This window comes from Stenella coeruleoalba (assembly GCF_951394435.1).
Source record: "Stenella coeruleoalba genome assembly, chromosome: 16".
Taxonomy (NCBI): Eukaryota; Metazoa; Chordata; class Mammalia; order Artiodactyla; family Delphinidae; genus Stenella; species Stenella coeruleoalba.
The window spans coordinates 14,524,171-14,551,567 of NC_137162.1; the positions used below are offsets into that span (position 1 = coordinate 14,524,171).

The 27,397-nt window shown below is 45.6% G+C and overlaps 1 protein-coding gene across 6 annotated transcripts in view; it reads left to right on the top strand.

Moving 5' to 3' along the window:
- The window catches only part of GFRA1 (GDNF family receptor alpha 1), a 212,635-nt gene extending 185,456 nt beyond the window's left edge, over positions 1-27,179 (top strand). For 5 of the 6 annotated variants that reach the window (XM_079899357.1, XM_079899355.1, XM_079899356.1 and 2 more), the window contains 2 exons: positions 18,684-18,737; positions 19,685-27,179. In XM_079899357.1, coding sequence (XP_079755483.1) covers positions 18,684-18,737; positions 19,685-19,840 — 210 coding nt within the window. In that variant the 3' untranslated portion in view covers positions 19,841-27,179. Of the gene's footprint in view, positions 1-10,283; positions 10,496-18,683; positions 18,738-19,684 lie in introns of those variants that run through there. The other variant, XM_079899359.1, reaches the window with a different exon arrangement.
- Positions 27,180-27,397: the final 218 nt, after the last annotated feature.

Genomic DNA, 27,397 nt, shown 5'->3' on the forward strand with positions numbered 1-27,397 from the left:
GTTGCAGCAGAACGTTTACAGATTGGTAGTAGGGGCAGGGGGCAGATGCACTTTGCCTCCTTAACACCTGCTTATAACCCGTTTAACTCCTACATGTGAAGAATATTTGAATATTGGATTAGAACACTGGATATTAGAATACTGCAAAAATCTCTCTCTGAAACAAGACCTTGCATCCCGGAGGAACAGTATGTGTTACCCCCTCACTGCCCCGGTACCTCTTCAGACCTAAACGGAGTCCATCTGTACTGGATAGGGCCAGACCAGACTGGAAATGATTTTGAAGCTCTTCCCAGGGCCAAACCCCACAAGTGTCAATGTGGCAAGAAGGTGATTATCCAAACCTGCTGAACACCCAGGACTCCACTGGCTGTGACCAAGTGAACATTTTAACTGTTGAGTTTAAAAAGGAAAGCTGCCAATGGGTGTTTTGTAAATCATTTGTGCCAGCAGGCTGACCCCATGTGTCAGCTAATCCTGGAAATACAGGAGGTAAATTTAAATCTTCTAGCGTGAAGCACTTAATCAATATTCTAAATGTTTTTCTTGCAACTGATGCTAGCAGAGCAATGGGGAGCTTTGGCGTCCTGTTAATCTTCTGGAGAAGAATACTTGAGAGCAAGGACAGGGTGGTGGGATTTTGCACAGGCTGACTGGTGGGAAGGTGGGAAGCTGGAAGGAGATGGAGAGAGGCGCTTATTTCCACACCAGGCCCCTAGCGCGGGGACACTCATCCCCTGTACTCACGCCACCCTTGCCAGTGGTTAAAGCCCCCCTCCGGTACCTCCATTTCACCCTGTGGCTGACAGCCTACGAGTTGCTTTGCTGGGGGGGAGCATGAGCTTTGGAGTTGGTTGAACTGGAGCGAGGTTCCCAGCTCACTTCCTATTGCTCTGTCATGACCTGGGTCATGTTTCTTACCGTCTCTGAATGTCTCCTTTAAGCTATCGCCCACCTCTGGGGTTTGTTGTGAGGATTAAAGAACTAGTGCCAGTATGCAGAGGGCCTAGCACGACTGGCCAACCCTCTGCACTTGGAAGTGGACACCACCGTTATCGTGGTTGGTGACACATGTTAGAGCTTTAACTGTGGACCCTGGGGCCATATAGGAAGGTTGTTCCCAGGGATTGGGGTGGGGGTAGGGGCACATGGATGGAAAAAGATGGAGCTCTTTAGGTTTTGCTTCCTTCATTTGTAAGAAGGCTTTGAACTGAGTGATATCCTGCTGGTTCTAAGATGCGGTCATTGTAGAAAGTCCCAAGGAAGGAGGGGAAGGTGTGGGATATTCTATGGACACCAGGCGAAGACGAGAAGGAAACCACAAGACAATAAAGAAAGGATCAGGTCTTGAACTGGGCTTAGAACTGTTTCAGATTCCATCTCTCCATGCGCAGGAGTCTCTCAAGAGATCCTCCTAACCATCAGATTCTTGGTGCTGTGAACTTGGAGCTGTGACAGTAGTCAGGTCTTGGTCCAGCCTGGGTGTCAGAGTATGACCACCTGCCAGAGGCCATTGCCATATCTCTTTAACTAGTGCTGACAGTGGGAAGAGGTGACACAATTGTAAACAGGAAACACTCTTATTTGCAGAAAAGATGGTATTTGAGAGCTAGCCCTGCCTCTTAGCCTCAAAGACCAGGAATTCGCAGGCTCTCCCATACTGCATTCCACCAGTGCTATTGTTTGCTTAATATTCATCTTTAAACTCAGTATCGAAATATACTATTAATAACATTTGTGAAACATGAATCAATGCAATAGCTCTCTCTATATTAAAAAGTCATTATATAAATATTAAAATGAAAGCAATAAAAATGGTTTTATGCCACCTAAATAAAGTCATATACACCACTGGTTCCCAAACCCCACTTTGGGAAACATTACAAACGATCTAATCGTATGACGGATCCTAGAGCTATTTTCTGCGGTAACTTGCATCACCTCTGCTTTTTGTGGTTTTGTATTAATAAAGCAAATATGCAAATAGTACTTTCCATGGGTCAAGTGCTATTCTAAGCACATTATATAAATACATACATATATGTATGTGTGCATATATACGTATATATATAAACTAATTTTGACAGTAACTTCATGAGGTCAGTACTATTATTATTCCCATTTCTCCGACAATAGACCTGAGACACAGAAAGGCTTGATCAGAAGAGAAATAGAACAGCAGCATGTTTCTCCTCTGTGCATTTTAACTGGCTACACTGTAATACCTAAAACGGAGCATTTGACCTTTTTGTTTCTGGATAACATTATTCATTCAATAGAGACTAAATCAGTCCCTAAATTCTTGTCGACCATCTGGCAAATTGAGGTGCCAGGCCGGTTCATAAACGAGCATAAAGGAAGCGAATGATGCCTAGTCTAACACCAGCTGGCATCCTGCAGTACAACTCACTTCTGACACCGGCCCCCGGTTAGCACAGATACCGCAGGTTAAGGGCACGGTCCCCAACAAGACTGCCCACTGCAGAGGCCAACCGTACTTCAGGAGTTCCCAGGCTCTTCTGACGAACTGGCTACAAACTTAGGTGTTCCCTTGATGCCCTCAGGTTCAATTCACTAGAATGACTCAGAACTCAGGAAAGCACTATACTTACAAGTACAGTTTTATTTGAAAGGGTACAAATCAGGATATGCCAAATGAAGAGACACTTAAGCTGGAGCCTGCGAGGAGAGCTTCCATGCCCTCTCCCTGTGAAATGCCTGTGGAATTCAGGCATGCCACCCTCCCAGCACATCAGTGTGTTCATCATCCAGGGTGCCCCACTGAGCCTCAGTGACCAGTTTTTATTGGGGTTCATTATATAGGCATGGTTGACTGATCCATTGGGCATGGGATTGAACGCAGTATTTGATTCCTGTTTGCTCCCTGGAGGTCAGGAGATCAGGCTGACCTCATGTGGCTCAAAACCCCAACCCCCTGACCCACGGTTGGTCTAAACAGAGCCATAACCATCACCATAGTCAAAACACTCCTATCATTCATGAACTTCCAAGGATTTAGAACTTATCTCCTAGGAACCGGGAATAAAAGTTAGCAGAATTTTAATTTTAATTCTAGGGACACACTGTGAAACTTCTCACAAGGAAGCTGGAGTTGAAATTTTGAGCATGGGCTCCCTTCACCACTTACCAGCCTTGAAACCTTGGGCAAATCACTTATCCTCTCTGCCTCAGTTTTATCGCCTGTGCAATGAGGACGGCAGTAAGAGTGCCTCCTCGGGTATTATGAGGATTAAATGTGATCCTACTTGTCATGCGTTCTCAGGGCAGTGCTCTGCCCTAAGGAAGTTTTTATGAGCTGTAAGCTTCAAAGGACTTTTAGCACTTGGGTATCACTGGCCCCCTTTGTCCCGTCTTTAGTAGCAGAGAAGTGCTCCAAGGGGCCAGGCTAAACTATGCATTGCTTGTGGGTCCTGTTTTCCAGTGGCTTTTTTTGATATTGGTGGCCTGTGGGGCTTTGCACCTGTAGAGTAAATGAGAAAATGTGAGGCCTTGTCACAGTGATGGTTTTGAAATATGGTTTAGTGTCAAATGCCTCTCCAGGGGAAGTCACTTGCTTCCCTTGCATCTTTGCTGAAGATGGGCTACACACCTCACTACCCATCGTGGAAACTTCAGTAAAGGTTGTTTAGTGACTTCTTGGCTATGAACTGAACGGTTCTCCAGGTCAGGCTTCCTCAACCGCAGCCCCACTGCCCTTTGGCCTGGTGATTCTTTGTTGTGGGGCTGCCCTGTGCCTTGTAGGATGTTGATCAGCGCCCCGGCCTCTGCCCTCTAGATGCCAGGAGCCCCTTTCCCCGACTGTGATAACCAAAGATGTCCCGCCACACAGCAAACGTCCCCTGCAGGACAAAATCGCCCCTGGTTGAAGACCACTGCCTGGGAAATGAGGGCTGCCTCAAAAACCCCCTTTTCTTTCTGTCAACATGGAAAATGGAGGCATGTAAGAGTCTTTTCAGGTTTCCTTCTCCTTGTGTGGTGAGGGGCTTCAGGAGATCGAAGAGTAGACGGGTGCATTGGACCAAATCTTTCCTAATCCGTGCCAGCGCGAACAATGAAACGGGGCTCTGGTGACCACGTGATGCCCAACTGGGGACACTTAAATTAATTTCCCCAAGGCAGCACTCCCCTCAGAGTGACCCCCGGGGTAGACTCATATGTGGTGTTAACCAAGGCTCTTGACCAGGTTCCCACCATCCAGGGGCCCGCAGGAGTCCGCGGCCTTTAGGACCTCCCACCCTCACCCTGTCTGAGTGATGCTTTCCCCCATCCAGCATCCCAGATGAGTACCCTGCAGGTGACATGTCAAAGGAGACTTTCGCTGGACCACCACGGTAGATGGAAGTGCTTATACCAAACCACAGCTGGGGTTCTCATGCGTGGACTTTGAGGATGGGGGAGTTTTAGGAGGGGCTGACATTGACTGCTGACCAGACAGGTCAGCACTGAGCCTTCAGCACGTGCACTGAATCTAAATGATTGTGGCTTCTAGGTGCCATTTCCTGGGCCTTTTGTTGAAGAAAACGGTCTTGGTGCAGCATGTTGTTTGTGGCATTTGGTTTATGGTTTCTGTGAGTTGCCATCATTTCTGTGTAGTCCACAGTGTTTTCTAGCACCCACTGTTGTTTTCGTTTCATAAAGAAAATTCCAAATCTTGGCTCTACCTAGCATTTCCTTCGCATAATGCTCTCCTGCTTAGAGCGAGTTTAAGTCCTGGGAGAAATGAGCTGTGGGAGGGTCTTACGTTAGCAGAAGTGTGAAGCCACAGGGCACACCACCCAGGCTGCTTCTGGGCTCCCCTGGCAGCCTCCTGACGGAGCTCAGGACCAGCCTGCCAAGTGGCCCTGGGGCCCTGTGTGATGGGCCCGGCTACTCGCAGCAATGGAGAGACTGACAGTGGCCTCCTGGGGTTTAATCTTCCTGGCTTCAGGTGCCAGCGGATGAGCTCAGAGGGAAGCTACAGCCCAGCATCCACCCATGGTAGCCCTGGGAGGAAATAGGCTGTTGTAAAAACGCTTTTTGAAATAACTGCTTATAGAGTGTTTTCAAAGCCCTTCATCCAGGAGAGTGCTTGAATTCAGAGCTCAAAATTGGGTATTACTCTGTTAAGGCTGCCGTACAATCCAGGATGCAAAAGGCATTTTCAGCTGTGTATTCAAACCCTATTGGAAATGGAAACTTGCAGTGTATAACTGGTACCAAAAAACAGGAATTTCATCTCGGAGGCCCGGCTTCCTGGCAGGTACATATGCATATCACCCTATATCACAGAGTGCAGTGTCATACATCATATTCGTTTGCTGGGGCTGCCGTAACAAAGGACCATAGACTGGGTGGCTGAAACGACAGAAATGTATTTCTCACAGTTTTGGAGGCTGGAAATCCAAGGTCAAGGTGTCAACAGGTCTGGTTTCTCCTGAGGCCTCTCTCCTTGGCTTGCAGATGGCTGCCTTCTTGCTGTGTCCTCACATGGCCTTTCTTCTGTGTGTGTCTGTGTGTCCAAATTTCCTCTCTGTATAAGGATACCAGTCAGATTGGATGAGGGCCCGCCCTAATGACCTCATTATAACTTAATCACCTCTTTAAAGACCCTGTCTCCATCCATAGTCGGTCACACCCTGCGGTACTAAAGGTTAGGACTTCAACATATGAATTTTTGAGGGACACCATACAGCCCGTAACATACATGTAAGTGGCAGGTACTCAGCAACTAAACATCTGACATTTAAAAAATCTCACCTATGGGGTGACTTTAAGGGGAGAAGACTGCTATTACCACAAGCATTTCCTCAATCCCCAGGGCCCTGCTAAGTGTCACCTGTACAGCCTTTGAATATGAGAAGCTCTGACTGTTGGCTGGTTCTGTGGTCAAAGGAATGTGGGGAAAGGCACCTCCCTCAGGGGACCAGCTATCTCACCCAGCCTGCAAACATCAGGTGTTGTCTGCTTTGCTGAATCAGATGCTATCAGATTTCGGGCTTCTGCAAACTTAATTCAAGTAATGGTTTCTTTGTGAGTGGCATATTTGCATTGTAGCAAACTTTGGTTCAACATATTGTTAGAATACACAATACTGTAATTTAAGATATTTTACCAGCAGCAAAGGGTTTTATAATTCATTTAAAAAGTTGTAATGGGCTTGAGCATCTTCATTATAGTTTAATAATACAGCATTTTATACCCGGCTGTAAAATTTTAGCAATTGTACAATTCTATTATATAGTTTAATAATTGTTCAAATGAAGGAGAGTGTAAAGTTCCTAAAAACCAATTTAGTGACTTAGAAAAATAGCCTTTCTGAAAATCTATTGTACACCTTTAATGAACCCAAATGTCACCTTTTCAACAAAGGCAGATCGCGGCATCTATTTTTCTCAACCACAAAGCCCTGCAAATTAAGCACGTAGAGTGCAGTATCTCTGAGTTATAATTTTTCTTTTTTCCTCTTTTATCCCTAATCTCCTAGAGCTGGAATAAGCCTATTGCCCCCACAGGGTGAACAGCAGCCGGGTCAGAAGAGCTTCAGTAGGAACAGGGAGTGAATTGGTTTTCTCTTAAGAAGGTTCTTTATTTTACAAATGGCCCCTTGATCTCACCACTTCAACCCCAACTCTTAACTCTAATCAGGTCTCTTATCTATGCCTCCAAATAACCCCTACTTCACCATTCTGTGAAGTAAGTGGCAAAATGGGGAGGCCTACATTATCATATAATTGTACACTATCATTACGCTTAATAAAAGTGTTGGCAGATAGCATCAGGGAGAAGGCACTGTGTCATCTTGTCACTGGAATTGTAATTCACATTATTGTATTTCTGGGATTTTCCGGGGTGTATTGTCAGACCACTAAAGTCGATAAATAGGAGGCCCTGAGCCAGGTACACAAACACAGTAACCATGGAACTTGTGGAGCATACCCTGGGGATGCGGTCCCAGGATCCTTGGGTGCAGTGAGATTCTTGAGCGGGCCGGCCCTGGCTCGGAGCCCTGTTTCTGTTACAGAGGAATGGCAACAGTCAGAGGAAGTCCCATGTGGCTGGGCTCCTTCCTCTTTAAGGTGCAGTCCAGGGACTCGGGGCCCACAGTCCATTTCTGCTTTGTGTTACATGCAGCTGTGTCTGTGATGCGGGTGGCGGGGAGGCTGGCTCTGAGCTGCCCGCCTGAGAAGGAAGCACGGGAGAGGTCACCGGCAGGGGCTGCAGCCCCTCTCCTGCATCACCCCGAGATGACACGAGTTTCCCTCCTTTTCTGTCTCCCACTCAGTGTTCTAGTTGCCTCACCCGTCTTAGTCAGCTCCAGAGAATTTCTAGCTGAAGTTTGGTGTTGCTTGAGAACAACATAAGGCTGTGCATCCCAACAGCATTTGGGTATCTTTTGCCAGGTCACGGTCATCTCAGCCATGAGGCCACAGCTGGAGGGTATTCTTGCTGCCCAGGGACAGGCATTTGCTCCAGGCTTCAGCTGTTTCCGGCCCCAGCACACGGCACCCCCTACGTTATATCAGGGTGAGGGTAGCACTTAGTGATTCTGAGTTCCTTTGGAGACTCAAGGCAGCGCCATCATTTGTTTTACTCCAAAACCAAGCTCACTTTCAGGTAATGTAACTCAAGCCTTGCTGTTCCGATTCTTGACAAGGGATCGTGCAGACAGTAGGCAAACAGCGGCATGGTAATTGCTCAAAGTTGCTTTTTTAGGAAAAAGGCTGTTGTGCTTAAGAGTGGAAAATACTGAAGGACCAGGCTTCTCTCTACAATAAAATCAAGCCTTCCTGTGGTCTACAATGGAGAGTAGTCGCATCTCCTTAATTCTTGGGTTTGTTGTCTGTAATGTGGGAATAATGAGCACAGCCACCTGGGAGGGTTGTGATAATTAAACAAATTAAAATTCTTCAGCATAGTAACTGAGCCTCCAGCACAGTAACTTTTTATCATTATCTTATCCTCCTGGTTCGTCTCTGCTGACCGTGAGACAGAAGGAGCCTGAGCACTGAGGGACAATTTGGTGACTTTTATCCCAAAATTCATCTGGAAAATGAACTTGGGTGCTGTATAGGGTGTGGACCCTGTGGTTGAAACAATTTTTATTGTCACCCTTTTTTGATGTCTTCTCCTAAACTTTTTTTTTTTTCTTCTACTTTTCTCAAAAAGTGAGAATAACCACTTAAGGATAGGGACGGGAAGACCAGGCCCCCTCAGTGCATTTCGGGAAAAGCCATTAGGCCACCCGCCCCTGTGGTCCAGAGGGTAGTGAGGCTGGCCCATCAGAAGGATAGTAATTCAGCAGTCGGACAATTGTGTAACCCAATTGCTGCATAATAAACATGCTTAATAAAAAGGAATAGGACGTCTGCACCATCTTGGCTATAAACATGCTCTCGTTCTGGGCAACCTACGAGAATACCTCTGAGCACACTTAGATCACATACTATAAATAAATCCAATTTCTTGTATCCCCTACTGACCTTTTATCCTTAGGACTTCTAACCAACCGTGCTTCCCTGCATAATAGACTCTGCCGTGCGCTTGAGCCGTGGAGCACAATTGTGGGAGGAAAATGGCTCTGGTTCTCTTGGGGGTGAGGTTCAGTGAAGGGCTCCCCTCCCGTGTGCTCCTCAGATTCAAGGCCCAAGAGGAGTCACGTCGTGGACAAGGCTAGAGGGGAAACGCAGGATGGGGGGCACTGGGAAGACGTTGTGGGAATTTTCCCCAGGGTGGCTGTCCCCTGCCACCCTGAGGGCTGCAGGGACCTCAGATATGACACGCGGGGTGCTCCTCTGTGGAGGCTGTCGGGGGAGTGAAAATCACCAGCGCTGGCCTGACCTCTGACTCCTTGGGTTGATTCTAGGCTGCCGCGCTGGCTCTGTGCGTGCTGGCTGTGTGACCCCGGGCTTAGCACCCTTATTATGCTAAGGGTTGATCTAAGGATTACGAGAGATAATGGTACCGTGTCTGGCAGAGCCAGTATGCGTGGGCTTGAGAGTCGAAGAGGCTGAAGTCAAAGAGATTCAAATCTCAGCGCAGCCACTCGGGGCTGTGGAAACTTGGACAGGTCCCGACCTCTCTGAAACCTCTGCTTCCTGATCTGTACAAAAGGGGAGTAGCCCCCCTCCGAAAGTCATATGAGTCCTTGGGGAGTATGCAGTAAAATGCGGATGAGATCATTACCAATGGAGGCTTTTCTTAAGAGTAATCGTCACAGTCATTATCACTATTAGTCTATTTGGTTTTCCTCTATTTTCTTCAATATTTTTCTCTGTCTACTAAAAGTACATCTTTTTGAAGTTTTTAAATTTTTTGCTTTCCCCTTGTTTCTTGCAGCACCACCAGTGCTCCGTCTTCCCACCCAGAGAGTGAACAAAAGCCCTGGGTCCGTGCTGTCTCCAGACCTGGCATTTTCTATCAGACCTTAGTTACCACCATAAGTCACAGAGCCATTACAGGGCTGCTCTCAGCTGCACATAAATGCACAAGAGAATGAGAGGCTTAATAAATATTATCTGATGGTGATGAGGGCACGTGTCTGATGAGATCGGCTTCATGCACTTCTCGTCAGGGGCCACGATGAATCTTTGCTGCTGCTCTCTGCACACTTGCGTTTCCAAATGCACGTTTTGAGAAAACAAATGTTTCCTTTTAGGGCCATCCCCCTAGTTACCATTACACCATGATCACTGAATGCTTGCTCTACAAAACCCCTCCCCCACCCCAAACTAAAACATCTTTCACACAGTGTTTGGCATAATCTTATTGTTAATTGGGCATAATTTTCTAAAATGCAGCTCGTAATTGCTTCTTGTCTGAATAGTTTACTAATCAAGCAAGTTAACCATGAACAAAAACACACAGTTCTCTAATGTAGTTGGCAACCTGTGTTCGCCCCAACTTGGGGAAAAGCAAAATAGATGTAAGATGATCCTGTGGAGTAAAGGGAAGGAAGAAAGGCCAGCCCAAGCGCCCTGGTAAGCTCCCTGCTGTAGACAGTGTCTGCGCACAGCGCTACTTGCCATCCTGCCATTAGTGTTAAATTACAAGCGCAGGGCTGCAGACATCCTTTTATGGTGTGCGGGAGACTGACAGGCAAGCCCGAGGGACTGCTTAGCTAATGGAGGACCGTTGATATATCTTACAGGACTGTATCTCTTTCATTGCATTCATTTTTAAATCCGAGGAAAGAAGATCATGAGCCAGTTCTATTCAGTATCACATTATCACAAGCCAAATTAGCTTAATCTTTTGTATTTTTCACACCCCTGCTTGAATCCAAGAACATCCAGTATAGGGACCGCAGAGAGGCTAAGAGATCATCAACAGCAACTTGGATTTTAAAAGGATTTCCACCCCGAGTATCACGTTTGATTCGCACAACAACTCGTGAGGTAGGCCGTAGTAGGGCGGGGGTTATTGTCATTAGAGGTGATGGTTGAAAAGCTAGGACCAGGACCTTCCTAACCTGTGCTCTTTTTAGCATACCTTATCAGTCAATCTGGTACCAAGAGCAAGTTCTAAATCATAGTAGAAGCTCTCTTAACTGACCCTCATTTCACCAACTCACCACAGAAGCCAACCTCTCTGCCATTCTCCTGTAAACATCCAATGCCCAAGGCAGGCTGAATGCCCCAAGCTAGTGGGCATTCTCTCCTTCTGCTTACCTGGGCCCCTTGCTCTCTCCAGTGGAGGCGCAGGTTTAAAAGATTCAGGAGCATTTGTTCTCAAACCTTTGGGTGCTGCTGTATTTGGTATTTTGCTTACATAATTTAATTAAATATTACATGAATGATTGACATAGGAGCACAAAAGAAAGAAAATTGTTTCAATGAAAACTAGGTTGAATACATTAGAAAAGTTCAAATTCCTTTAAAAAATGCCTTTGATTAGGTGTGGCCCAGACAATTCTAAAAGACTGAGAAAAATTGTAAAAATGTAGAAAGATTCTGCACTGAGATCCCTCAGTGGGTGTCAAACAAATGCCATTCCTGTTTTAATGAAACGAAAACTGGAAATTGTAGCTTGTAAATGATAGGCGTAGCTTGTGCAGAACGTAAGCCAGGGAATTCCAATCAGCAAACTCTTCCTTTAAAAAACCTTTTTAAGAAAGTGGCCTTGATCATGTATCCAAAAATCAGTGAATGACATTCAAATTCTAAATTAAAACGTTTGATACAATACATACAAGGGAATATCATTCACCTTGAAAAGGAGAAAATGCTGTAATATGCAACAACATGAATGAATCTGGAGGACATTATGTTTAGTGAAGTAATCCAGTCAGAAGGACAAACACTGCATGATTCCGTTCATATGAGGTATTTAAAATAGTCAAACTCGTGGAAGCAAAGAACAGAATTTTGGTTTCCAGGGGCTGGGGGAGGGGGACACGAGGAGTTGCTGTTCAACAGGTATGTAGGTTCAGTTATGCAAGATGAGTAAGTGCTGGGTCTGCTGTACAACATTGTGCCCGTAGATAATAGTGCTGTGTTGTACACTTCAAAATTTAAGAGGGTAGACCTCATGTTAAGTATTCTTACCACAATCATTAAAAAAAGAAGCTTCTTGGGGCTTTCCTGGTGGCGCAGTGGTTGAGACTCTGCCTGCCGATGCAGGGGACGCCGGTTCGTGCCCCGGTCCGGGAGGATCCCACATGCCGCGGAGCGGCTGGGCCCGTGAGCCATGGCCGCCGAGCCTGCGCGTCCGGAGCCTGTGTTCCGCAACGGGAGGGGCCGCGGCAGTGAGAGGCCCGCGTACCGCAAAAAAAAAAAAAAAAGCTTCTAAATTAAAAAATTAGATACAAATGTGTAATTTTTAAGTGATTTAATGATTTTGCTCTTTAACGTCATTTCTCAATTGACCAATGACCTAAGGGCCCAGCCCCCAGCCCCCAGTGCCATCAGGTAAAAGAGTTTCTACTCTAGGCTTGGCCCTAAGACAGGAAACCATATCACCTTTAAGGCTACGACCACCACACACACACACACACACACACACACACACATATACACACACACACACAATCTGGCCTCACTTCATGGGGGCCTTGTCTAAACAGCACATCTGGGATCTGAGCCTGTGCTTCCTTGGGCTAAGGAAGCGTGACTTCAGGCCTCCAGTCCTCTCCCCGCCCCTTTTTATGACCAGGCTCGACCTGCCCAGAGCCTGCCAGACTAACTAAACTTGGCACCCAGTGGGCCTTCCTAAACCTGTGCAGGGTGAAACATCTTTACAAGGTCTTCTTAGAGCTTAATGTAATGAAAGCCTTTGGGCTGAGGTTCAGGTAATATGTAGACACAGTGTCTTGGTGGGAGAAGGTAGATGAGACATGGTAGGAAAGCTGCCCAAGAATTATCACCACCCACATCTCGCTCTGTCCCTCCTCATAGCCCCTCAGCCCCTCCCCAACCTGTGCCAGAGCCCATGGGGCTGGCAGAAATCGGCTTAGAGGAAACAGAGCTGAACACAGGCTCTGAGAGACAAACGCCCACGCCCAGCGGCTCAGAGTAGACCTTATTTATGTGTCCACTTGTTTTAAGCACTGACTTGACTACACATTATTCAGACCAGTGGTTGCTACCAAGTTCATAGGAAAGCAGAACTCACCGGGAAGGTGAGTTTCAAAATAGACAGTGACAAGGATTTTAGAAAGACTGGCCAATTGCTTGTGACCAGACCAGAAATAAAACCTCCCCTGGCTCTCCCAAATCCAACAGGCGAAATCCAAAAAGCTGAAAAGAGTATAAGACTACAGCGCACTGAGCACACGACCATTCCTTAGCTTGGATTCACTAAGCAGGCAACTACTTTTTTCTGTCTTTTTTGTGTGCGTAGAAATTAATTTGGGCAAATATGTGTCTAGTGCACAACAGAATTGTTATGTAGTAAGTTCTACTCATAAAAGTCTATAATCTGGTGAATCCATTTGATTAAAATGCAAAGTGAAAAATGAGAAAGTAATAAGTTATCCTTCAAATTAGGTAGACAGCCTTCTTATGTTTTGCCTTACAAGAAAATGTAAGATGCGTAGATTTAAACGGAGAAATGGCTTTGAGTCCTGGACTATTTTGGAAAGAACTCATGCAATGGTTTTCCCTAGCAAAGGTCCAATTTATGCTGCAGAAGAGGCTGGTATGCTGATAAACTGATATTGACAAGGGTGATAGATGCAGCTCGGTACTTAGTACTGGAGAGCAATGTTGATGGCGTTTTACAGTCTGTGTATTTCTGTTTATTGCTTGTATTCTGTCATTAAGCAAACAGGTTCTTAATATAGCAAATCTCTCTAATCAGTAAAGCAAGGGAGAAGAGAAGCAGAAGCATCATTAATTATGACCATTTGGCTGCGGCCTGGACAATCTGTTGCTATTGGATTGAGCAACTTCCTCTGGTTTTATTTTCTGGAGGTAGAGCAGAAACTGGCTTTTCTTATACATGGAGGAGAGTAGAGAAATGTTCCATGCCCTGCTGGCTGACAGCTGCCTAAAAACCCAAGATTAAACACTGGCTTCTCTACAGAAATGGAGTCCTGGGGCAGCAAAGGCCAGACTGCAAGTGGGTATGCTATTAAGTCTCCAATTCCATAAGCAGAGCAAGCGTGCAGCTCCAAAGCCTGATCTGACCCGAGGCTCGGGGAGAACCCACCGCGGGCAGAACGTGTTGTGTACACGGTGCCCGACGAGCTGGCTTGACTGAGAGCTATGAACTGTATGTGTGCCTGGGCATCCTGTACCGGAGAGCAGTCGGCACCAGGCAGGCTTTCCAAATGCTAATCACAGGGGTAAAAAGCAAGGGAGTAACAGAGGTTAACGGCATCCGATGCATTTATTAACCCTTTAGTGCCAGGGCCTGGGGAGGTCTGGCCACAATTACGGTGCCATGGAGATTCTATTATGCGACATTCCTGGACTTGGGGATTACTGCCAGCGACAGTTTTATGAGACTGCTGCAGGGACAAGGCTTATGAAGAGCCTAAAGAGCAAGTCCCCTGGTTTTCCAGAACGACAGCAAAGCTACTGGTTTGTGGATGGTGTCTCCAGTATCCTCTTCACCTTCTCACGATGAAAACCTCGTGGTACTGTGTTTTGGTGGTGTTGTTTCCCCCAACTCCGAGTCAGGCAGCTTCTCCCATAACCTCATAACTATGAGTGAGCTGTTACGAAACCCGCTTTCATAAAAGGGATTAAATAATTCGTTTTTCAACATGCTGTAACAATGGTTAAAATTGACTTTTAGAAAAATTGAAATCCATTCTCTTTTCTTCTTTATCCCTGTCTCCTTTTTAAGAGATACGATATTTTAAAGCCACAAACTGTAAGGTTTGCTGCCTAGATAGGTCTGGGCTGGCCAGGCTCTATGTTGGGCCCCTGCCTATCCTCTTAATGAGCAGGGCTGTCGAGCTTGCAGACAGGACTTGTTCCATTATTACATCCCTGGTTTTACCCGTTTAGGGCTCGGCAATGGTGCTCTTCCAGTTTCTAACTTGCAAGATCTCAGAAGTTTTGGTTTTCTTTTTGTTTCTTTAATTTTCCTGGGACGGTCCCAATTTTCATCAACGGAGGCAATGTTTAAAATATGTAAATACTCTTTGCAATAGTTGAAGGTGAGAGATGCCCTATAATTTTATCTTCTTGCGTTTATCAAACCTGACTAGCAAGACAGCGATAGCTTGATGTTTTAAAAAAGGCTCAGGATAAAAGCCTTTAAAATGTGGAAACAGCAGGTTGTTCAGGCTTCTACAAGGGGCTTTAAGAGCCAGATTTTCCTAAGTGGACTTTGGATCTGCATAGGTAGATTTCTGACCCTCGGTGGTCACCCGAGGGGTTCAGACTGAATACAGGACTTATAAGCATGCCGCCAGCTAGACATACGTAGGTCTGAATCCCCAGGCTCTGCCCCTCCATCTGCAGCTTACGAGCCCTTAGAGTCACTGGACGCCCAGTTGATGCCACTCGGTCCAAGCAGCAGACCCACTGGCCCTCATTTTGTAATATATACCCCAGGTTTGGTGTAGGATTTTTAAAGATCTCATGTCTATGTGCAGCCCTTCGATTATTCTACCCAGGTGCTGCCTGCTAGTCCAACAACCACTAACATCTGTTCTTTGCCTTCTAATCACACTCACAGGTGTTAGTGTGGTTCATGCAAAGTTCTGGCGGAACTGGGGGGCTGCTCTTCTTTGCCTCTGCAGTTCTGGGGGGTTCCCGGCCCCCCAGACCTCTCAATGGGAAGCAGTGTTAATACGCTATGTAGGCAGAGGCTGTTGAGGCCAGTGTGCGTGGACCGCTAAGCCTCTGGAGCGCTAGGTGCTTCTGCTGGGTTAGGAAAAGGTTGGACAGGAGAGAAGGCATTTTCTCAGAGCCTTTGCAGAGGCCTGGTGGCGCACGGTTATATTCACTCAGCGGTTCGTCCTGTTCTGCCCACCAGAATGGCTCTCAAGGCCAGATGAGCTTGGAGCTGCTGCCTCCACCTTAAGTAAAGCCAGTGGAGATACAGGGAGACAAAGCCAGAGGTTGATTATTTGCTTTAGATACAGGCCAACAAGATGCCTGCTTTGGGGGAAGAAGATCCCAGAGCCTTCACAGACTTGGAGCTGGTCTCAATGTATTTTCTTGTGTGATCAAACAGTCATCCCAGCCATTCTCAGATGGGAGGCAAGAGCATGTCTACCCGGTTGTATGACTCTAATCCTGTACAAAGTCGAGCTCTCAGTGACCACTGAGGACCAGAATCTACCTATGTTGAGGTAGAGTCCAGTTAAGAAAATTGGTTGAGATAGAGACCTTTTCTAGTCCATTGGTGGAAGCCCCCTTTACAATCATGTAATAGATGGGCATTTTACTAGTACATTAACAGGTCCCTGAAGTGACTAAGTGTAGCTAGTGAGTCTCTCAGATGCTATAGGTGATGAGTGATACACTGCATGCTGGTGCTAATCATATAGAACAAAGGAGGAGGAGGCCTACCAGCCCTTGGATCTCTTAGAGGGCACTGCAGTCTAGGACACTGAGGTGGAGCTTAGCTGTGACCACAGCACAGAACAGAAACAACCTGAAGAAATAATGTGGCCCAGACTAGAAGTCAGGCTGCCTTCTCTGCACGTTTTAGTGAACTTCTTAGTTATGCAAAAGCCCTTAATGAGGGTTGTCTTTTGTAGATTACCGCCTAGAAACGACAGAATGTGATGTTTTAGGGCCATTTTGGTGTCTGGCACAATTCCAACCTTGAACAGAAATAAAACGTGCAAAGTTCTACATATTATTCTCTACAGGTTACAATGCAATGGACCAGATTTGCTATTAATATGGATTAAAAGTAGGCTTTTGAGTAAGGCTCAATTCCTCTTCTGATTTGCCCTCTGATCTTCTTATACATAACATTTAGTGACCTTTGAATAGCCCAGGGATGCTTCACAGTGTCTTTTTCTTGACGCCTGTTTAAAGGTTTCTATTTCATATTCACAGCGAGCATATGCAAATAGAGGTAAAGGTTATGACACCTCCCACGTAGCATTATGGTCAATAAATTACTCCTTGGGTGAACATGCTATCATTTCAGGCTAGCACGTCTTCAACAAGTTGCAAACGTTGTCCCGCAGTAGGCAGCCTGCCAGGGCATTCCCACAGAGCTGGTTGCCCAGATACTCCTAGATTCAGGTGTTTTGCTTAACCAGGGTCATCCTGTCGACAAATGAGTTCTTGGTCTTTCGACGCCAAAGGGCTCCTAGTTTCAGGGGGAGGGGGCTATGGGAGGGATTCTTTGTGTGGCTTTTGGGGGCAGGGGGAGCATGAAGACCCAAGCATGCCAGGGTTGCCTGGGAGAAACTGTAAAGCAGGAAAGAGCACAGTTCCATTCAGGAGTTTCAGAGACTTATCTAAATCTTGACTCTAAAGTAGTTCACCGTGTGCCCTTGGATAAGTCACTTAACTTCTCTGCACTCTAATTTGTTTTCCTTTACAAAACAAGAGAGCTGCACTGGGTTAGCAGTTTTTATTGTAATTGTTTGAGCAATGGAACCTTCCCTCCACCTCAGTTCTCAGGTAGAAACCCAGTGGAAACTTGCTTCATTTGTGAGGAAATAGGGGTCTTAAAGCCCTCACAGCTCAGGAACTTGTAACTGCCCTAAAGCAGTTTTCGATAAAATATGTATTTATTTGTATTGCATAGGTAATGTACATGTATTTTTTTAAAACATCTTTATTGGAGTATAATTGTATTTTTTTAAAACATCTTTATTGGAGTATAATTGCTTTACAATGGTGTGTTAGTTTCTGCTTTATAACAAAGTGAAACAGTTATACATATACATATGTCCCCATATCTCTTCCCTCTTGCATCTCCCTCCCTCCCACCCTCCCTATCCCACCCCTTTAGGTGAACAGTATGGAGGTTCCTTAAAAAACTAAAAATAGAACTAACATATGACCCAGCAATCCCACTACTGGGCATATATCCTGAGAAAACCATAATTCAAAAAGAGTCATGTACCAAAATGTTCATTGCAGCTCTATTTACAATAGCCAGGACATGGAAGCAACCTAAGTGTCCATCAACAGATGAATGGATAAAGAAGATGTGGCACATATGTACAATGGAGTATTACTCAGCCATAAAAAGAAACGAAATTGAGCTATTTGTAGTGAGGTAGATGGACCTAGAGTCTGTCCTACAGAGTGAAGTAAGTCAGAAAGAGAAAGACAAATACCATATGCTAACACATATATATGGATTCTAAAAAAAAAAAGGTCATGAAGAACCTAGGGGCAAGACAGGAATAAAGACACAGACCTACTAGAGAATGGACTTGAGGGTACGGGGAGGGGGAAGGGTAAGCTGGGACAAAGTGAGAGAGTGGCATGGACATATATACACTACCAAACGTAAAATAGATAGCCAGTGGGAAGCAGCCACATAGCACAGGGAGATCAGCTCGGTGCTTTGTGACCACCTAAAGCAGTTTTAAGATGGATGGATCTGGGGTCCGTAATGCCCTTCACGATTCCTGAAGGGGACCTGTCTGAAAGAGTCCCTGCCCTGTGCCTTAGCCCCCAAGCACTGAGTGGTTTTCCCACTAGAGGGCAGCCACATGAGCCCAGGACCACATCCGTTTTTGTCATATCACCGTATGCCCAGCACTGGAAAATAGCTCGGTAAGTGTTTGTGGACTGGAACAACTAATAAACAAATGAACAAACACACAAGCTTCAGGAAGACCTATCTTTATATTATTAATAAATGTGGATTTTTATTGCACCATTTTTACCTAGAAGGCAGTTCCTAAACATTAACTTTCAGAACTATAAATGAGTTCAAAATGTAAATGACTTTGTGCAGTGACTTTGAAATGAGATGGGTACAAACTGAGATGTACTATGTCAAACACACCAAATTTGGAAGATTTAGTATGAAAATAAAAGAATGTAAAGTATCTCATTAATCATCTTCTATATTGATTACATGTTGAAATGGTAATATATTGAGTTAAAGAAAATGTGATTAAAATTTTCTTCACCTGTTATCACTTACGTGGTTAGGAGAAAAATTTAAGTTATATATGGGCTCACAGTTGTGGCTCACATATTTCTGTAAACGGCACGGTCCTAGACAGTTAATCATCGGTAATTACTCTTCCATAGTATGTATGAGTGATTTTGTGTGTGTGCGTTTTTGTCTCTTTCCAGGCACAGAAGCTGAAGTCCAATATGTCAGGAAGTCCACACCTCTGTCTTTCTGATGTAAGTTGTTTCTTTCTGAGTCTCCCTGCATTTATAGAAACAGAGCCTTTGGGACCCTGGAACAGGATATGATGTGAAGGGCTCAAAGACAACAAGGTTTCAGGTCCAGAAAAAATCTAAGTCACCCTCAATGTCCCTCTGCCATTTGAGCCAGGTGCAGTCTTCAGATCCTAGTGCCCAAAGTGAGAACCAAGTGTGGACCCCAGGATCCTAATCTCAGAACTGGACCAGCACAAATACCATTGTCCCAGTACCATGATAATCTCTGTGGTCACAGTCACATAAATTCATCTGGCACAGAGAAGATACATAACAACTCTCTCTCCTTACCAGATGTCCTTTGACCTCCACAGCAACCCAGAAGTAGCCAAGGCGGGCCGCATTACACTCCCCGATCTACAAGTGAGAGGGTGGTTGATTCTGTCACAATCATAGCTCATTGTGGCGGGATGTGGCATTATGGGATTGAGCAGGTGCTAGGGATGGGGATAAAGGAATCAATCCTGGGGAAGGACAGCTGTGCTGACTGGGAATTTGGGAGCCTGGGCTTTGGTCGGGACTCTCTGAAAAGCAGGGCGAGATCCTTCATCTATGAAGTCCGTGGTTGAACCAGCCAGTGGAGGGAAAGGCTACTGCCTTCTCTGCCAGTCTCCAATGCGATTTGTGACCCATCTCTGCATGAACTCATACTTGCTTGGGCAAGTTTCCCAAGATGATTCTTCCTGCCCTCCTTCATGATGGAGAGAGACAGCAAGCATCCCTCCTCGGTCCCTGGTACCCAGAAGGAGAATGGTTCCATGTTGCACAGTTGCTGGGGGACCTTGGGAGTGGGGGTAAAATCTCGGGTCAGCTTTGGTGAGCAGTGAGAGAGAAAGAGTGCGGTTAAAATATGCCTTGATGGAACGAACACGTGCAGTGGGTGATAATGAAAACATTCTTTCTTACAGCGTGATTACGAAAAGGATGGTCTTGCTGGGGCTTCCAGCCACATAACCACAAAATCAATGGCTGCCTCTCCAAGCTGCAGTCTGAGCCCACTGCTGGTCCTGGTGGTAACTGCCCTGTCCACCCTATTATCTTTATCTTTGGCTGACACATCGTAGCTGCATTTAAAAAACAATATGGACATGTAAAAAGACAAAAACCAAGTTATCTGTTTCCTGTCCTCTTGTATATCTGAAATTCCAGTTTTAGGAACTCAGTTGAGACACTGCTAAAACAGTTTCATCCAACTGGAACTTTTTTCTTTCTTTTTTCTTTTTTTTTTCTAAGAAAGCTTCTTGTGATCCTTAGGGCTTATATGGGATCCCCGATACAGTGCTACATTCCAAACTCAGAAGGCTTTGGGGCATGCTGTATTGTAAGGGGACAGTTTGTTGATTTGGCTGTAAAGCAAACTGGGGCCATGTTTTTCAAGAGGACGATGAGGATGGTGATTTTAACAATTTAACTCTGGCCTTCACTAGCTAGAGAAGGAGTTAGTATTTCTAAAGAATCTTCCATATCTCATGTAATAGGTTTTATTTCTGATGACATGACTGCAGCGGTACATGGATGCCAGGGTTTTGTGGTCACAAAGTGAAGATCCTCATCAAGACAATCTTGATGGACTTTGTGCAAACAGGCTTGTACCAATGTTCACTTTTCTATATGTACTAGTATTTTCCGTGCTAAGTTTATGTGCTGTAAACAGTTCTGCACTCTCCTACAAAAACAAAAAATACCTGTCACATCCCAGTGTAGTGTCTGTCTTCTAGTCAAAGTAGAGAGTGAGAGTGGACATGAGACTTCACAGAACCTTGACCACTGAGACATTTTCCTAAGCCTTACCTGAGTGAGAAGCCCTTAAACTAACAAGAGTCAAATACAGTTGAAGCACCATTCCAATACTCTTTACGCGTATCAGGTTATATGTAGAAAAAAATTTTACTACTAAATGATTTCAACTACTGGCTTTCTGTATTTTGAAAGTAATGACATTGTCTTCATTTTTTTTACTGGTGGTTTAATACAAAATACACGGAGCTTGTTTTCCTCTCATAAGTAGCGTTAACTCCGATGTTCACGAAGACAGCTCTTCAAAAGCGGGCTCTGCATCACGTGATTGTGGACAGGCAGGAGGACACAGAGCAGCCAAGCGTTGTCTTTTATCATTTCTTGAAACGCAAGCGTGCATACCTGTGAGGAAACCAGCAGCCACTCGTAAATGTTCTACATTGTCCAGGGGCACCCTTGCCAGTTGACACAGACCGGTACCTTGGTGTTCATGTTACTTGACTGGGACGGGGGTTGGGACTTGCTGCCCTTTCTTCAGAAGCAGATCCATGCCAGGGTACACGGTTCTTTTCCTAAGGATTGTCTTGACTCCCATCTGTCACGGCTTGGCCGCTGCGTAGAGCAGTTTGGTCTGAAGGTCATGGGGAGTCTGCTTGCACCGTGTTCTGTGTCCTCCATGACAGACTGTGACTGATTCTGCAACAAAGAAAAAAGGTTTGTGGATCCAGAGGGTCACGAATAAGGTCTGTGGAGCTGAGTTGATTCGCACAGAGACACAGAACAGAACAGGACTCTGGATATAAGGCATTTGGCTTGTTGCTGCACGTCCTCTTCTATCGTTCTTTTCCTTAAACGAATAGACTCAAAAGTGCACTTTGAAGTCTGGTTGAAATGGTGAGATTCGAAATCTACAAGGATCGAGTGCTAGTAGCCATGTTTCTTTGAAACTGAATAGAGGCGAGGAGATTCCACCCAATAGAGTATTGGAAGCGTTCGCTTTCTTCCCATATCAATAGAGGGGTGGAGGGGGGAGACCCACAGTGCACATTTCATCCTGATTCCCTTTGCCCACGGATGTTTGCCTTGTAAGAATTAATCAGATTACTAGGGTGGGAAATCTATTAAACCCAAGATGAAGGCATAGCCTTTCAGCTCTATTGGTGTTTGAAGTACATTTATACCCAAATGTTAATAAACATAAATGTATATACTAAGTACCGAGTTTTTTCACTTCAAAATGTTTTCAAGGGGAACTCATCAAACAAATTCAATTAGTGAAAGGTTTCCTAAAGACTCTTCCTTTGAATAAACACATTCAACATGTCGAAATACTTGGAATTCCAGTCATCTGTGAAAGCATATCTCTTACAGAGCATATTTTGTTTTAATTAAGGTATCTCTATGTATCTACATTGGACTAACTGCATAGAGGTCTGATTCTATGTAATCTACTGTAGAAAGCTATTGATTACTTCTGTAATAAACAGCAGCTCTAATTAGCTTCAGATGACCAAAGAGGAAATAGGAGTTATCAGAGCTAACAAGAGTGGCTTTCAGTGAAGAACCATGGATATGCAGCACATAAATTAAATTGTGAAAAGCCTCATCTTTTCACCAACACAGATCTCATTTTTCTTCAGAGATAGAAGCATAGGAGAGTGACCAAATCGTCCATTTGAAAATAAATTACTGCTTAAGTAAACAGAGGGAAGGATGTTCCATGACAACTTGTTAGAGAGATTCTTATAAAATCATGCCAAGCAAGTGTTTCTGCCATTTGGGGTGATCTCAGTTGAACACGGTGCCCCAGAAACACCATCATTTGCCCCAGTACTGGAGCAGGCAAAACCCTTTACCTATCCAGCTTCCTCTGGCAGTGCTAAAAGCAAAAAATGGTTCACTACTTCCGGTCCTGCAGGCCCTGCATGGAAAGTGTCACCAAAATACAAGGGCTGCCTGCTGAGGTTTGGGCCTGTTGGAGAAGGCATCTCCTTGTAGTTGATTCTGGCAAACAAAAACAGTAACTCACATCCCTGGAGACCATGGCTCCCAAATCAAGTCTGGCTATGCTCTACCCATTTCAGAGAAAAAAAGGCAAGATTGCCAAACTGATTAGAAGCACATTTTCAGTCCCCTTGATGTTGAATATTTGACCGAGAGGTGTTTGAGGATCTTTTTAAATAGAGCACACGAAGGAAGAAGGGCACAGTAAAGAGAGGGAATTCAGAATGCCACCTGAATATATTTTTCCATATCTCGTTTTTTTCAAGCCTCTAGTAAAAAAAAAGTGTAAGTTGAGAATGACATAGATTATTTTACATTAAGTATAGCAAACTGTATGCAAAGTGTGAAAGGAGCGTGGTTTTCCATTAAAAAAATTTTTTTAAACGATTCTTTATTCTGTAGTAAAAAATGTTTTAGAAGCTACTTCTTCAAGGAAAACAAATATAGGACAGGGCTCCTCCAGAGCTGCTGTGGCCTTTGATCTAGTCTATGTTAAGATTGTTTCTATCTTGCACATGCTCCGAGGATGGGTTGTCTCCAGCTGCATCCCCATTTCCCACCTGCCTCTTTGTACTCTGAATCAGACACTCCCAAACACTCCATCTGCTGAGCTAGGAAAGTGGGAGAGAGGAAGCATTTCTAAATCAGTGTTAAGTGCTTGGGAAAAAGACATGTAAGAGCAGTGAGAGTTTATATAATTAGCAAATTCTGTTCTTAGAATCCAGCAAAAATGTATTTCTGTTGTTATTATTTACAAAACAGTGGCCTCGGAGGAGCTGTCTTTTGGAAAATAAGTTTTCATTCATGTCGTCAGGCATGCACGACTTATTTGAGTCAATAAACTGCGGGCCAGAAAATGACCTGCTTAAATGAATGCACATTTTCTCATTCTCTTTCAAGCTGTTCTTGAGCTCTTGGATTCATACCCCCGCGATCTTTGTTGCTTCTGCTCTTTGATAAAACAAACGAGACCATGTCAGACCCATCGTTTCAAGAAAGACCGAAAAGCAATGACAACACACAAGAGTCAGTTACCAATGGCCTGAACATGTTGTTGGCCAAAGTGCCTGTCTGCACTGAGTTCGGGGAGTTTGAAGAGATGAAGCAAAATCAAGGTACCGCAAGAGACCACGTGCCCTTGGTGAATGGAGCATGCAGTCTGGTCCAAACAGAAAACTTGTCCCAACAAAACACCCAGAGTTCCTTGAATTAGACACCAGCGCCTTTGTAGGAAGCATGCCAGAGCTAATAACTGGAGGGCAGAGGAAGGAGTTTCTTTTCAGAAATTCTAAAACAGCAAAGCAGCTGGGAATTTGGTTAGATATCCTTACAAGCTATGTTTTTCGCTCATCCCTGAGATAAGCATCTCGTGTGTAGATCTGATACCTCTTGACTTTGACACAGCTTTTATTCTCAAGTGACCATTTATTTGAATTCTGTTGTCTAGAATTCTTCAAGACGACTGTACCTCTGAAATATATTCTCACTGCAGAGGCCTTAAATCTGTGGGTTTTGCCACCGCCTCCATCCTGGGATGTATTCAGTGGGACACTTCCATTTCCCAAGGGTCATTATCTTAAGACATTGGCGGATTCCCTTCTCTCGCGTATCGATTATTGATAACCCCGGTCCCCACCCTTGTTTCTTGTTGCCCAAGTATTTAACGGAGTCCCTTCCCATCAATTCTCCATCGTAATCATTCTAAATTTAGTCCTACCCAAATTCGTTCTTGTTCTGTCAGATGCCCATCCTGCACGTAACCCTGGCTTTTTGAAGACAGAGAAGTCTCTAAGGAGCCAGGCGATCTGAAGAGGATGCTAATCCCAGAGTAGAAAGTTCATCCATCCAGCCCTCCCCTGAGCTCCCCCTTCTTAGCTCTGGGATTGTCTTGTCTCCTGCCTCCTCGCCAAGCATCCCTTTGTAGTTCCCAGAGCTCTCTGACGAGCTTCTCCTCCCTCCCGGAGACAGCCTGGGTCTTTCAGCGGGATGCACCACCTGCACTCCTGATTGTTCTGAGACCCAGCCCAGAGGGGTGAGGAAGGCACACCAGCCCTGTTTCAATAAACTGCCTGCAGAGAACCGCAGTCTGTAACAGTCATCGAGCTCCCAGCCCCCTGAGGTCCCCAGGCTCATTTGACCAGCGCAGCTGCGACTTCGGCGGTCTGCCTCTGGCAGGTGCCCATAGCAGCATCTTGTTCCACTGCCACAGGGAATTTATTTTTGCTCAAGGGCAGCTGCCAAACCCAGCACCAGCATCAATAGAAGGTTTTCTCTGATTTTCTTCTCTTCATCCCAGGTCCGGCTGTCTTACCAATCCCCACTTTTCGTTTTGCAGGACGTGCCAAAAGACTGGCCGGAGACCATCAGTCCCTTTCTTCTTTTGAACCTCTCTTCCCGCTCACCCTAACAGCTTCCCTAGCAGAAAGCATGACCCATAGTAGGAAATTAAACACTTCTGGGTGAATGAAAAACTTTAGGACATTGAAGGGTTTCATTCTGAAATCCAGTAGCAAGGACTGGCCCATTTGCATCATCTCACGGCACTGAGCTGTTATGCATTGGTGCTGAAGGTGTCCTCCTGAGGTTATTGAGGGTGACTTGGGAGAAAGGGTGAAAAAAAGCGTTAGGATCAAAGCGGCTTTGTCTGATGCATTCCCTGCCGAGAGGTGGAAAACTAGCATTTGTCCCTAGAAGAGCTGAGCATGACCAGCCAGTCCCAGCAGGCTCACGGCGTCCACCAGGAAGGACAGGACCCCAAATGGGGTAGACTTTGTGGGAAATTAGCCGGTGAGTCTGATGATGTTTTAATCTGCCTCAAGTGCAGGATGCTGGCAAGAAAGATGGACCACCCTGCCAGTCCTGACCAACCCCAGAGATGCAGCCTCCGCCAGCATCCTGAGAAGTGAACTCAGGTGCTTAACAATTCAGCACACTTAGGGAACATCTACTGTACTTGAATGAAGCTTCATTTGGAGCCGAAGCTCCCGCACGAGTAACTTGAGAATCTAGGGCCCTTTGACAGCAGCTTAGGGGAACAACCGTCGTTTCCAGATTGGCAGAATCCTTCACTTTGATATCCTTCGGAGAATCTAAATTCTCTTTATATATAGTCCGTGAAGCTGTTTTTCAGACTCAGTCTCTAAGAGGTAAGTCCCAGTCCACATGCGTACAACCCACCCAGCCTACCCATCGTGAAGCAGGCAGATACACCCACCCTCAGCCTGTGCCCGCAGGGCCGCCATGGAGAGCCCAGTGGGGTCACCCCTCTGATCCTCAGAGGGCCGTGAGCACGGCCAGGCCTGTAGGCCAGTGGAAGTCCCAGCTGTCAGGGACCAGCCGTGGTGCTGGTGGGAATGGGAGACACCAGAGCTGTCCGCCAAACATAACACAGATCTTAGAACCAGAGTAAAGTAGGATGAGAAATTGGAACACCCAGTAGATGCCCGGGTGTAGGAAACGCAGGCTGTTAGGAGTCGGTAAAGGCCTGTCGTCTGTCAGCCAGCTGGCCGGGCGTCTGCAGGTCCAGGGGAAGGTACTCGGCTTTCTTGACACCAGTGGCGCTTAAAGCTCTCTCGATAAAGCTCCCTCTCTCTTTCTGTGTCGCAGCTGCTGCAGGGCTGTGTGATCCAGCTTTACCTTCCTGGCACGCAAAGCATGCTTGATCCGGAATTTGGTTTTTCTATCTTTTAGCTTTAGCTGAAGGCATTTCTGAAATGGGGGCGGGGCGGGGGGAAGGAGAATGGAAGGCATAGAACCAAATCACAGATTGCCCTGCCTTATTTGGTGTGGTCTCCCAGTAATCAGACACTTCTGATGCGCTTTTCTGGATTCAGAAATAGCAGATTGTCCTCAGAGGGTTGAAGAAATGATTTCAGAAACCTGAAATGCAGGGCCTTACAGTTCTCCTAATTATCTGTCTTTTCTCTTTTTCTCCCTTCTCTCCCCCAGAGGAGGTGGGGAAACGCTTTTTACCAGAGTTTGCTTTAAAGAGTTTTCTCATCCTCTGTGCCTTTTCCCTTGATATTGAAATTATTTTCTCTTGTTTAATCCAGCTCCTGCTGAGAAGCTGTGTGAGCTGTAGGAAGTGGGATTGTTTTGCTGTATCTTTTGGACGGTGTTGCATTCTTACTCTTAACCCGAGGGTAGTCTCAGTTGCGTTCGTTCTGTTTCATGCAAGTTCACAATACAGGTGGAAGAGAAGAAGGATTCTGGTGTTTAGGATCTTTTTAGAATTCTGTCCCGGGCGAGGGGTTCAGACCCTCAGCCTCGCCAGAGCTGGGGTGAGGGGTGGAGGGAGCCCCGCTGAAGCCCCCAGTTAGGAGAGGATACGGGTGAGCAGCTTTCTTTCCGGTCGCCATTTTATATTGTGTGTTGCCTGAGTTTTCCACATGTAGAAGATAACGCGTTTATTTCACCGTCTCGTGTACCTGCTTCCTGAGGAACCTGGATGTTCTCCTGGGGTCCTTCCCTCGCGGCTTCCTCACACAGCTGTTTTGCCGTCACCCACGGAAGACCATCTCCATGCAGAAGTACACGTTTTGTTCTTTGGACTTTGGAAGTAGTTTTGTGAGGTTTAAATTTTCTGTTAGCATATTGCCTAAGCATTGCAGAATGTATGTACGTAGTTCCTTCAGCCGTCTCCCTCACCCCAGAATATCCTAATAAACGTTGTTTTCTTTCTTAAAAAAAATGATTATTGTGTCTTCTTCTTTTATCTTAATTCACTGGAAAGTGATATTGAGATCTCCAAATACTAGAAATCCCCAGTGTCGAGACATTGAGGGGTGTCTGGTCCTGTGGGTCCCTGGTCCCTACCCACTAGATGCCAGTGGCAACGTCTCCCCTCTGCCAAAGACAATGTCAAATCCCTAGGAGGGGGA